Consider the following 13,020-nt stretch of genomic DNA (forward strand, 5'->3'; position numbering starts at 1 on the left):
TCACCTTGGAGGAAAGGAAGAGGAGGGACCTAAAACTGCTATGGTGTCTTGGAATCCTGGAGTTTCTCTTTACAACAGCTGTGTCTATGAGACAATGTCCCCCTGCAATAAAAATAAGCATGCAATGGAATAGATGTCACCACTGGTGTCACCAACTTCCCCCAGTGGCTGCGGCAGTGCTTTACAGACCCTCTGGACCATGTAACCAGGAGGACCATAAACCCTGCTGCCCGGGAGGAATGCCACACTTGGGTGAGGAAGGGGACTGGAACAGGCTGTTTCTTTCTGGTGGACTGAGTTTTTTAAGAAATTTCAGTGCTGGGAATATCTTCCTCAAGACCAGCCATCAGCTTCATGATTGCTTGAGTGCCCTAAATGGAAAGGCAGCTCAGATGTCCACCCTCAGGTTATCTAAATCTATGTTTTGGTCCCAGCTGGGGAAGCTCTCCACGTGGCATAAAGCCTGGCTTTGCAACACAGTCGGTGAAGCACAGACAGATATTACTGCTGTTCCGTAAAAGCTGCATTTCTGCCCTCTGGTTCCCTGACCAGCACATTTACCCTCACATTTCAGGGGCCTTGGAAGCAGCTGGCAAGCCCTCTGTTTGCTCGTATCTTCTCTGAGCTCGAGGGTCTCTGCAGGTGGGAGAGGTGCAGCCCAGCCGCAGCACCCGCAGGGAGCAGGGGGCAGCTCACTCTGCATGAAACAGCGAGCACCAGCTGTGATTTCCAGGCAGTTTTTGGCCAAGTCAGGTCTGGGCAGGGTTCCACAAGGCTGGCCAAGGCCACTGAACGGACAGCAGGGCTGTTCCCCAGCTGGATTTCATGCCGTTTTTTGCAAATTGTGGACATGTTGTGAGGACAAGCGTTGGGCAATTGTTCCAAAGGTCTGTCATCCCTTCCTGTCGTTTGCACAGAGGACTCTGGAGGAAGAGGATGGTGGAGAGAAGGTGAAGGATCCTTATGGCTTCAGGTTGTCTGAGGACATCCCATCGTCAGAGGTAAGCTGCAGCGTGACGGAGGTGATGTATAGACACACAGGGTTTAACCCAGTTGCCTTCACACCAGTGTCTAGAACAATTTGGGGTGCTCTGGACTGTCTGACATCTCCACCCAGGGCTGGCGGATGAGGGTCAGGAGAGAGGAGACCAAGTCTTGCTGGAGCAGCCAGGGAGGCCAGGTGGGACACAGGGGCATATTCACGGAGGGCAGGAGCCTGTGGCATGCTGAGTGATAAAAAGCCAGCTGGGATTTAGAGGTGTCCTTCCACATGTTCATATTAACAACATTATATGTATGTATATATATGTATTTAGTGTGGGTTTGCTGGGAGGGCTGTAGAGAAATGCGAGTGTAAGGAATGCCATCATTATAGAGTATGTGAAACATTGCATAAACAATTACTTAAATGAATATCCCGACCATTCCTGAGTAAATCACAGATCAGAATATATGGATTATTCTTTTCTGTTCGCATGTTCTTCAGCTAAGATAAAAGATAAAGCAGTTCAGAAAATTCAGCTTTTATTTCTCTTAGAATATGTATTATGAATATATACAGGCATACAAGTACATACATATATATATTTGTGTGTGTGCACCTGCACCTGTTCTCTATATAAAAGAACATGATTTTTAGGGCTGCACACAATATCCTTTGCAGCACTGAGGAGAAAGGCAACTGAGTAAGGCATACAGCTGTCAAAATACTTTCACCATACAATATTAAGTGATACGAAATATTCATTCATTTACTACACGTGTTTAATTGCCGAGAAACAGCTCAGGGAAATGCATCCCTTTAGTGATCTTGAGTAGCCAAGACAATATTTAGAGTCAACAATAGTATACTGTAATTAAAATAACAGCTTAACTACCATATTTAAGAAATTTAAAGTAAGTTTGCCATCAAGTATAACCTATATAATTAATTAGTTGGAGATCTCATCGCAGTCTTGATTCATATTTGAGCTTTGATCTGTTTTGTACCACTTTGGGCAGGTAGCCCAGGCACAAAGTGGGAAACAGGAGGAAAGAGCCTTTTTGTCCTATTTCAAGGTCCTTTTCAGGAGACGACTGATTGTCAGACCCCAAAAGCTCTATTCAGAGCTCTGTGCTTCTAGGAAACACATCTATGGATTTAATATTCACAGTGTTTATTTCTACTTCTTTACATTTCATCATTTGATTGTTTAAGTAATTTTTTAAAGAAAAAAGAACAAAAACAAACAATAGAAACAAATGCTCCTGCCTACTGTAAAGCACATGTACATGTTCCATCAGTTAAATTATACAGAAATGGGATTTAAAATAGCTGTCTTTCTGGGCAGTTAAAGCACCTGCTTGGATTTTAACTCATGTATCGCTCTGGCCTATGTAAACAGGATTTTGGGTTTCTGTGACACAGAAACTAATGATTTCTAAAGGAGTGAAGTGTATCCCACCTCCCCAGGTGCTCGTTATTGGCTGTCTCCAGCTGCCAAGGCAAAAGAAATCCCACACTCCTTCTCCCTGAATCCACCTCTGGTGTCTGTTACGTTCAACATAATTTTCAGAGCAAGGACTGGCTTCTTGTCCATTGCAGGAGTCCACAGCAGGTTGCAAAACACTGAGGGCTTTGAGGCTGGACTGTCAGAAAACACAATTCACTAACGTGTCAACGTCGGGAATCAGAAGACATCAGTACAATTAAGAAGAAAATCCATAAAGCCCTGCTGTCAGTATAGTTTATGTACACTTGACTGAAGAAGGCTGCTGGAGAGAAATTTCAGCATTAGCTCTTCATTGCCCTCTTCTGGGAGGCAGGTGACTTGGGTAGATGAGTGCTGTTTGGATGGCTGTTTGGAGTACAAGGATGTTGGGTTTTTTCCTAGACTCTTAGTAGTATGACAATCAAAACACAGCATCTTTTTCCGGGCTCACTTGGGTACCTTCAGGCTCCAGGAGACACCAGTGCTGCCATCAGTCTCTCTGGTCCAAATCCTCCGGGGGCACATGTTTGACCAAAACCTGTTTCCATTGGCTACCTGGCAAGTGGGTGCATGAAAGTGGGTGCCTGAAAGCGGGTGCCTCCCTGAAACTTTCATTATTCAAACAATCATAGAATCATAGAATGGATTGGTTTGGAAAGGACCTTAAAGATCATCAATAATCACAATAGTTATTATTGTTATCAATAATAACAATAGTTATTTCCTCTGCAATGAGTACAGATGTGGTAAATGCATGCAAATGAAAATATTCTTGGTGCACAGATAAGCGTTGGTCTTCTGTGTGATTGCACTGATGCAAAAGTATTTCTCGGATTAGGCTGGGTGATCAACTCCTCTTTGGCCTTGAGACACTATCTGCAGCCCACAAGACCCACCGGGAGCTTTTATTTCTTTGAAAGTCTTGTGGAAAAACTGAGGTTCCCCGGCATAGCTGTTTAGGTTCTGTGGTAGATATCTCCAGGCTTCAGAGAGGACCATCCTGGAGTCAGCACCAGACACCGTGGCCATGAGACAGCCCCGTAGAATTAAGTCCCCGCTGGAGCCAAACCAGCAGCTTTCAGTGTATGTCCTAAGAAGCAGTTTTCACAGCCCATGATGGATCAATGTGTTGTACACAAACCAGGGTGGCGTAAGGTGCTTTTTGGAAGAGCCAGCTCATGTGCCAGAGAAAGGGGAGAAGTTCACAACCAGTCACCATTTCTCACTGGTTGCTGGGAAGCGACATTTCAGCTGCTGGGAATTGCTGTGAGAAGCCCATGTCCTTGGCCAGCCTGTCTGTGGCAGCTCTGTCATCAACAGGAATATATAAACAGTTGTTTTGGGGCAAGACATCACTCTGTGACACTCCACGTTGAGGAACCAGGTAGGACAGACAGGCCACCATGCTCCTTCTCCTGAAGTCCTCTAGGGTGAGCTGAAGGTGCAGGGATTCCACACCAGTTTTAATTGATAAGGAGAAAAATGCGTACCTTTTTGATAATATTCTTTGCTTCTCTAAAAAGAACTCATCATTCCAAGAAGTATCATTTTGCAGCTTAATTTAAATCCCATAAACAACTGAAATGTACAACATTTGGTATTTCCGTAGTGCATTTGGCTGGTTATTATAGTCAATAATGGTGATTCTGAATGATTACAGTAGTTTGTATTATTTTCAAAAGTTAATTGGAATCTACAGCAAGAAATGGTGGCGGAGAGATACTTGGAGGCTTTCAGCTGGCACACATCATAGTGGCAGATGGCTCCTTGGATTTTTCTGTAAAGACATTTTCAAGGAATTACTACTGGCTTGTAAGCTACAAAAAATGACTGTTATTTGAATAATTAAAGATTCTGAGTGTTTATTATCCAGAGAAATCAGAATGGCTTGAGTCATTATCTACACATATCCGAAGAAAACTGTGATAATTAAATAAAATGGCCATTTTAGTTATTAAGCGACTTGTTACAAACATGAAGCACTGACCATATGTGCTGCCATGAAGAAAGTTAACTCCATCCCATCCAGACCCAATATAGTTGCTCAAATAAAAATGAATAAAGTTCTAAACAGAAGTATCAACGTTTTTGTGCATGTGGCAGCATTACCTGTAAGTTACAAAAGGTACCTAGGAAAGTCTTGCTTATTTTATGAGACTTAGATAGCAGCTGGAGGAAATTAGTTCTATTTCTTACTTTTTTTTTTTTAAAGTTATAACATCCAGGGTGCATGGGATTCACATACAGGAGTTTTCACTGGAGGTGATGTAGGCTATCTTTGCCGGTGATGGAAAGAAATTCACAATATTAACCTCATTCTTTTAAATTTTATAGCATAAATACATTTTCTTGATTTCATGCAATGTACTTTCAATAATATCTTTCCTCTGAGAGTAGTATTTCAACAGATTTGTTCTAGACCATTTACTCTATTGCATAAATGACAATTTTTATTAACAAAATGTAGCTTGTATGCCTTAAATAGTGTTCGGATCAGGTAACGACAAATGCAGGACAAATGCATGACCTCTTTCTGTTTTTTATTTACTAGCTCTTGTATTTGGTGCCACTGAATTCAGACATGAAGATCTTTTCCATTTGCTTTGCTGTTCTTCTTTTAGTGCTCCAAGGCACTTTAGGTAAGAGCTATGTAAAACCAAAGGAAATGCAGAGGGAAGATTGTGAGTATGGAGAACCTAAAATAGAAATTGGAAATAAAATAGGGCTTAGTCCCTTTTGTCCCAGGCCAGCTAGTGCTGCCAGCGTGTTGGGCACACTTTAGTGGTGAACAGATGCCAGCCGGGTCCATTGGATGCACTGAACCTTCCTGCTTTGGAAAATAAGGGCATTTAATGGTACAGATTGGGGCAGCCTGCAGGCAAACTGGGCTATTACTGCCACACTATAACCTTAATTTGTTCTTAATCTTCCTTGGGAAGGCAAAACAAGACTCTGGGTTTTTATTTTTGTGCAGGTTTCATGCGTGCACCTAGTAACGATGTGCAGTGTGAACTGGCTGGGGGTACCTGTTCCACCGGCCACTGCCCTCCACCCAATACACGGCCCTTTGGACGTTGCCAGCAAGGGGTCCCTTGCTGTCGGACTGTGGTGAGTTACAATTTTGATGAAGATCGGGTGTTTCTTGGGGGAATGGCTTTATTATTCACTTTCACCCATCCAGTCTGCCCTTTAGACACGGATCTCCTCTAGTGCAAACTGGCAAGGGAGCGGAGAATCTGTACACTCAGATACAGGATTTCCTGAGGATTTCCTCACTAGTTCCCTCATTACCATTAATGATGTAGCTCGAGTGCCTCGTGGGAAAGACTACAGTCAAATTTCTTTGGCAGAGATAAGTAATTAGCTAGAAATGATCTCTTTTTTTTTTTTTTTTTTTCTGCTGTTCCCATTAGCTGGTCCAAACTGCTCATGATGAGTAATACTGACTTCAAGGGACATGTCTCTCAGTGTACACACTGTCTGGAGACCTGTGACGTTTGGGTCAGGTTCACAGGAAACCTGCATGTTCCACATTGCAAAGTCTGCTAGGTTTCACACTCAGAAGAACAACCTGAAAGTCATGTTGTTCTGCCAGGTGTTTTCTCCAGCTCCACAGTTCTCTGCTTATGGACAAAACTAAAACATTAAATCACATCTTTTTATTGAATACCTTACTGGAATCCTAAAGTTCAGCATGTATCTTTACTCCAATATGAAACAAATATGCACGAAACAAATATCCACAAAAATTTCCACTCTGCCTCTGCTTACTCTAATATTTATTTTTCTGTTTCTTTTTGCTGTAAGATGCTGCAACTAGTTCTTTTTTTGGAGGATATTAATCCACTATTAATAGCAGAGATATTAAAAAATAAAGTGTGAGCAGCAGAAAGTCCTCTCCATACCAGAGATTCCAAGATGAGTAGGAAGATTCAGGTACAGAAACCGGGCAATTCGTTGTTAAGCAGAATAGAAAGGCAAATTATGATTAAAATTCAGCAACAGCAGGACTATGAATATCCTACTAAACACTGAAAAGTTATCCAGGAATATCAGCTCTTGATGCTCATTCAATCCCTTCTATGCCTTTTTTTCAAATCTTTTCTGGTTATAAGCACAAAATCTGAAAGTTTCTTTCCTTTTTTGCAGAATGATCAGTGACCGTTGGCATCTCAGACAGGCTAAGCAGAACTTCTGGCAATTTAACAGATGCATCAAATCTGGAATTTTGAGCTGAAAATATGCATTTAACACACACATGCACACACCAAAACATGAACAACAACAGAAAGAAAACTAACTCCTTCACAAACAAACTTAACGGCCTGAAGAATCTCCAAATCAATTATTGAATCACCCAGAAAAGACCAGTATTTCTCATTTTTCTAAAATGTTTTGCAGTTGAAATGATATTACAGCCAACAACATTGGCCCCAGAGAGTACATCACTAACATGCAGTAGTCTGGCCCATGAGAGGATGCAGAGCTGGTTCTTCCTTTGGCCCTCAGACCAGATATTCGTTATTTTCTTTTCCTTTTAGAGTTAGTAATAATGTGAATAACGCCAGAAGACAAAGTCTCCAGGAGACACTGAGTGCTCAGCTGGGGTGTTCATATTTCATAGTCTACCTATCTCAATAAATCTTAATAAACTTGCTCCAGAAGACTTGTGTTTGATCCTTATACCTGTGAGGAACGGTCTTGGAGTGTGTTTTTGCTGGAGGATCTGGCTCTCATCTCAGCTGCGGTCAGCGTGAGATATGACTTGTGGTAAACCTATCCAAGAAGAGGAGAAGAAACCAAATCCACATCTGGACAGAAATACGGCCTGGTCTTATTCATTATTAGGTTGACCATTGACAGAATAACTTCTCCAAACCCACTGTGATTAGAGTAGTAGAAAGCTGGCACAAACTGGCCATGTTCAGGACCCATGGCAGTCTAAAACCATCCATTGCACCTCGTGTCACGGAAAGCATGGATACTTTGAGTCACCTGTTATCTCAAGTCCTTTTGGCCTTTGCATTAACATCCTGGGATGTCAGGGGTGGGGAAAGGAAGCGGGGGGGGGGGGTGTATACCCTGTAACAATAGGTGCCGAGACTCCAGGCTGATGGACATGCAGACCACTGCCTCCAGACGTCACGGTGTGACGATAAACAGAGGCAGCAGGAGCAGAGTGGTGTGAGGGCGGTGAGGCAATGTCAGGACCTAAAGAAGCTGGCCTTCTGCCACCCTGGGGTTTCTCTGCATTGCCGTTCCCAGCACTTCAGGTTGGGCTAGCAGATGCAGCCCTGTAGAGGAGCAGAGGACTGAGCCTGTCTCCTGAACCCCAGCCTGGTGCCCTGGAGTGGGATGGCAGAAGGAACAGGCTCTAGTGCTTTTTGATTTATTAATATATATGTTGCCACACGAATCAATGCAACACAGACACTCTGCAGGATGATTTAACAGGACTCAACGACACATGCACTTAAATTAACTTAATTTAGTTAAATAAACTTCATTTACAGGTTGATTTTTATAGACAATAAGAACAGCAAAAAACATCCTGACATATATGAGCAAATATCAGCAATGTGGTTTCAGAGTGACTTGTGTTTATTAGAATTGAAGCTGCAAATCTCTTTATTGGGGTACAAGAACTCCTCCTCAGATCTTCTTGTTCTCCTAAGAGTCTTCACCCCCATGGGAAGGCTCCCCAGGTTTGCACTGAGGCTGGGATCCATTGATGTCAAAAATGGGAGAGTTCTCAGATGCCCAGAGCTCTTGTTTGTGTGGTCAGTGAGGCGTCAGTTTTAGGAACTGGGTGTCCTGCAAAGAAAAATCAGGTGCTTAATTAGCCCACCTATCTCCAGCCAAACAAGTAAATCATGCCTTGCCGTCTCAGACTACCATAGACATAAGGTAACACACAGGGTTAAAAACTACCAGAAATCCTTGTGATCTGGACTGCTGTCCTGTGTTTCTGGCTGTAAGACACATGACAGCTACCCAGTTGCAGCTGGTGATGACCCCAAATATCTGCCAGGGTATAGTTTAAGAACAGAACTAGTTTATGAGCAAAGAGCTGCACTGCAGAAAGAAGCTGATCCTCTCACTTTCCTCCATTCCCTCCATGAAATTTTCTGTGAAAAAGGGTGACAAGGTTTCTCCCTTTTTTTGCAGCCTTCAGCATGATGTTTCATAGAAACTCAATTAGAATCACAGAATCATTCAGGTTGGAAAAGACCTTTGAGATCACTGAGTCCAACCATCAACCCTACTCTGCCGAGTACACCCCTAAACTGTAACTCCAATCACCACATTAATTAGATTAAATAGAAATGCAAATAAGTTAAAAAAAGAGATAATTAAGTGCCACCAACTGCAGATGCTTTCTTGTTGGTGCTGATGAAAACATGCTAGAAGGTTTCCACCTAGAGGGTGGAAAATACCCTGTGGCACTTTGGTCTAAAATCTGGCACTTTGCACCAGATCAGGTAATCCAGACGGAGAACTGTGCCCCTGCTATGGGTCCTGACCTGCCTAATGGTTATTCTGTGCTGATAAGATTCTTTTTTTTGGTAGTGTGCAGCTCCATGCTGCTGCCTGTGTGGACCTTTGGGGGGGAGTCCTCGGAGCTGTCTCAAGTCTGTTGTGTCCACTCTGCTTACTAGAGACAGAGTTTGAGCATGAGATGGTTCTGCCGTGGTACCAGACTCATGCTGGAAGAAGTTATTAGTGATACATAATATGTTATTAGTGATATTAGGTGTTATTAGTGGTATGGAAGTTCAAAGGGTGTAGGTTTGCATTTGTGTCACAGTTGAGGTATAGTCTCAGTGAGCTGATGGAGAAAACATCTCCCTTGCAAAGACAGCCAGCCCTGGCTCCTTCATCTGCAAGCTCCCGGTCCCTCCTCGCTCATCACCAAATCCTCCCTGTGGATTTTCAGAGACAGCAGCCCGGCATTTTTGACACCACAAGGCTCTGCCTTTTTGTTACCAGACACAAAACGCAGAAACTAAAGGGGTTTTTTTTTGGAGGGTGTAGGGGGATGGAGAAGGTGGCCTCTTTCATGCCAAAAGGGGGAAAAGCCAAGTAAATCTATTTGTTCTTGGTGCAGCAGCATTTCTCTGGAGGAATTCATCTTACCATTTGCAGCATTTCAGCTTCCCACCGCGGCAGGTCCCAATGTCAACCAGAGGAGCAGAGCATGCCACAAACGAGCAGGAGCCCCGATTTTGCCGGCATGCTAAGGTGTCAGCGGCTTCTTGGCTGTAAGCTGCAAAACGAAACCCGAGGGAAAACGCATGTTCATTTGTCGAGGGAGAGGGTTGGAGAGTTGCGGCATCAAATTTACCTGGTGTGGTATGTGGTTTCAGGCCACAATGCCTGATTTGTTGTTGAGGTAAGCTGATCTCACCTTCTGAAGGTCTTTACGTCCATATGAAATGCAAACTAACCAGAAGAGCTGGCTGTAATGCTAGCAGCTCTCCATTACAGCCTGGAGAGACAGCCTGCCAGACTAGCAGTGATCTGAAGAAAACTGTCTGCTTCCTTAGCATCTCTCCTGGAGACAAGTGCTTGTCATTCCAGTTACACACAGAAATACTATGTTGTATGAAAAAGCCATAGGAAACACAGAAAAAATGTGTTTTTAAAATAAATCTCACATTACTCTCAGGAAAAAAAAAAAAAAGAAAAAGATGATATTCAAATAAAAGTGTCCTGAGTTTCTTCAAACTTTCAGTTCAAGTTCCATCAAATATAAAGCATATTTATTTTAATCTTTATTGACTGCTTTGAATAACTTCCTTACAGAAAGTGTTGAGCATTGTGAGCATGAGTGGCATGTCCACAGGAAACCTGGGCACTGTGTTACCATGTAAAATACGGTATGGCTAACACAGATGGCATAAAAACTTCAGAAAAGGTAAATCTTAATCGCGGACAAACCAATGGGACTAACATTTGCCCAGCTACAATGTTTTGCACACTTCAATATACACCATAAAATAAAGTCAATGGCTGTTGTCACTAGTACTGTATGTGGTTTAGCTAGATGTTATGCTGGTTTTACCGTGCTGGTGTGTTCAGAACTGAAGGGCCCACAGGTGGTGGCAAAGACTGCAGCTCCATCATCATCATCACGCGATCTGCCTGGGCTTATCCCAGCTGAAAAGCTGTCCCCAGGTTTGGGTTCAGAATATTTCCAGGCTAAACATTACTTGTTCCCACTGGGATATTCAGCTTGAGATTCGAAACGTGTTATTTTTGTATGATTTAAAGAGATCTCTTGTATCAGCTGGAGCCTTCTGCATCTGTGCACTTAAAAGGCAGAAAAGGACCTTTATCATCTTCCCCAACTTCTTACTAAGCACAAACCAAATCATCTCACCCGGTACGTGCTGTGCCTAGCGCCTGTCATCAAATTGGTCTCTGTCCTTAATTTGAAAGGCATGCAAGCTTTATTCTAAATTCTAAATTTCAACAAACTTGCCCTAGCCATTCTCAAGTCTTTTCTCTCAATAACATATTTTTCAATTTTGCTCAGCTGATTTTAAAGACATTATTATTCCTTGGTTTCCCCTGTCTCCTAAATTTAAAAGCCCTCCTCTGTTATGTCTTTTTTTTCTGTGCATAAATCTTTCTGAAGAGATATGGAATAACTTGTTGCCCTTTCCCAGTGACTCTACTGGAATTGCAGCAGCCCTGCAGCCATCTCAGGGGTCACAGTTTGTTTTGAAATAGAGAATACCTTTTGTGATGCATAAAATAGGAAAAGTCCAAGAAAGGAATCCAGAAGCATGAAGTACAGGCTTTGTCTAAAGCTGCTACAAGTGCCTGCTTTTGGTCTACATGGTTCTACATTTCTTCTTTGAGTAGACAGACATTTGATGGTCTAGGACAGCAGATACAAATTTGAATCTACTGCAAACCAAAGCAAGGACGGAGACAGCTTTAACTTCTTGAAGTCCCCCAAACAGCCTGGAATGATGCATGTGCTCTAAACTCGCTTAATGCACATGGACAGCATAGAGTTCAGGCAAAGACCCACAGTCACAACTACTTTTTTTTTCCAAAAATATAGGAGATCTACTAATCTAGAATACACAGTCAGGAGGTACCGGTGAAAATGTGAGAAGAGAAAGCTCTCACATTGTAGGTTTTCATCTTAAGTATCAGCTTAAGAATTGCCTTAATACATGGAAGCATCTTTTTTTCCATCATGTCATCATGTGACTGGAATGCAAGGTGCTAGAAAGAGACCATGAGGAAGGCTATCAAGGACCTCGACTCAAAGCTTAAACATTAGGACTATGATTAAGGAAAGGGTCTTCTAACGCGAAAGCCATGGAGTCAAAGAGCACAGAGGTAATCTGAACCTCAGCACTGGGCTCTAACGGACTTCTCTGCACATGCACCTTTTTAGCCTCCATCTCATCTATTTTCAATCTTACCTGGAGCAGCCTGGAAGAGGAAGAAGAGAACAGCAACGAGGAAGAAAAGGATCCTCATGACTGCCAGTTGGTAGTAGGACAGTCTTTGCAGGTATGAAGACACTCGAAGATGGACAGAAGCTGATGTCCAAGGCAGAAGACAGTTAGTCCCTCTACTTATAAGTGCTCTGGGACGGAGCAGTGCAGAGAAGGGGGGGCAGAGGAGTGGTTGGCTGTCTGAAGACCAGCAAGTTCATTGCCCTATTACTATAGAGACTGGTGATGTACGAAGATGATGCAACCTCACACGTTTGAAGACGCCTGACCTGAGCAATGACCAAATCACGCCAGCTGACCTGGGCAGCCAAATCACTCTGTGCTTGCATGTCCTGTGTCAGCTGGTGGGCTGCACCCAGGGAGGACACAGGATTGGAGGAGGAAGGAGGTGGATTCCTGTGATTTGCAATACTGTAAACCACGCAGATCTGCCAACGCCCCATGGCTTTTGGCCATGGTCTTGTGACAGCCTGTCCTCCCCCCAGCCACCAGGCACAGTAAGGGCAGCAAATGCAAGGCATCTGGCCTGCAAAGCTGCATGAAACAAGGAGGTAACAGGCCCTCCTCCTTGAATACAGGAAAGGATCAGAGCTTCAGTCCTTGCTTGGATCAGAGTTGTGGGTCTGCAACTGAAGAAGGCAGGGTAGAGGTGAAAGGGTTGTGGATATTTCCCCTCCTGGCTATGAAATCAGCAGACATGGTAGTAGCTCTGTCTCCCAGATGTTCTTCTAGCATGGTTCAGAGCTCAGTTACTCTCTCTATCTTATATTTGTGACTTTAGCCATGGATTTGTATCAAACCTGGAAGAATAAGTCATTAGACAGAAAGGACTGGAAGGGACACCACTGTGTGTTGTGCCATGCTATCATAGGAGACTGCATCCCAATTCTCTTTCAGCAATCAGCTAAGCTCTGTCCTGAAAACAGTGATGTCATGTTGCTCACTACTGCTACAGGCACTGAATACCCTACTCGGATGGTTTGAGCCCTCTTTCAAAGTCTAACTTTTGTGGAGAGTCTAAACATACTCATTCTTTGCCCCAAATTACTTTGGTTTAACAACATTTT

General features: G+C 43.2%; 2 protein-coding genes across 2 annotated transcripts; one reads left to right on the forward strand and one right to left on the reverse strand.

Moving 5' to 3' along the window:
* Positions 1-5,052: 5,052 nt before the first annotated feature.
* On the forward strand, positions 5,053-6,111 carry LOC147416069 (gallinacin-8-like). Its single transcript, XM_086460490.1, has 3 exons — positions 5,053-5,110; positions 5,446-5,579; positions 5,986-6,111. Exons 1-3 carry the CDS (start codon positions 5,053-5,055, stop codon positions 6,109-6,111), a joined length of 318 nt encoding a protein of 105 aa, XP_086316616.1.
* Positions 6,112-9,348: 3,237 nt separating this feature from the next.
* On the reverse strand, positions 9,349-11,975 carry LOC147416070 (gallinacin-9-like). The gene is made up of 3 exons (XM_086460492.1): positions 11,918-11,975; positions 9,609-9,738; positions 9,349-9,394 (listed from the first exon to the last, which is right to left on the reverse strand). The coding sequence occupies exons 1-3, from the start codon at positions 11,973-11,975 to the stop codon at positions 9,349-9,351; spliced, it is 234 nt and encodes a 77-aa protein (XP_086316618.1).
* Between the last annotated feature and the right edge of the window lie 1,045 nt (positions 11,976-13,020).

This window comes from Leptosomus discolor, chromosome 2, assembly GCF_034619465.1.
Source record: "Leptosomus discolor isolate bLepDis1 chromosome 2, bLepDis1.hap2, whole genome shotgun sequence".
Classification (NCBI taxonomy): Eukaryota; Metazoa; Chordata; class Aves; order Leptosomiformes; family Leptosomidae; genus Leptosomus; species Leptosomus discolor.

What these genes read in the sequence shown, in the direction of transcription:
- LOC147416069 (XM_086460490.1), top strand. Translation starts at nt 5,053, where the DNA reads ATGAAGATCTTTTCCATTTGCTTTGCTGTTCTTCTTTTAGTGCTCCAA. An exon ending in AGTGCTCCAAGGCACTTTAG is followed by an intron (nt 5,111 to 5,445) that starts GTAAGAGCTATG and finishes ATTTTTGTGCAG; the next exon opens with GTTTCATGCGTGCACCTAGT. An exon ending in TCCCTTGCTGTCGGACTGTG is followed by an intron (nt 5,580 to 5,985) that starts GTGAGTTACAAT and finishes TCAGGTTCACAG; the next exon opens with GAAACCTGCATGTTCCACAT.
- LOC147416070 (XM_086460492.1), bottom strand. Translation starts at nt 11,975, where the DNA reads ATGAGGATCCTTTTCTTCCTCGTTGCTGTTCTCTTCTTCCTCTTCCAG. An exon ending in CCTCTTCCAGGCTGCTCCAG is followed by an intron (nt 9,739 to 11,917) that starts GTAAGATTGAAA and finishes TTCGTTTTGCAG; the next exon opens with CTTACAGCCAAGAAGCCGCT. An exon ending in AAGCTGAAATGCTGCAAATG is followed by an intron (nt 9,395 to 9,608) that starts GTAAGATGAATT and finishes GAAAATCCACAG; the next exon opens with GGAGGATTTGGTGATGAGCG.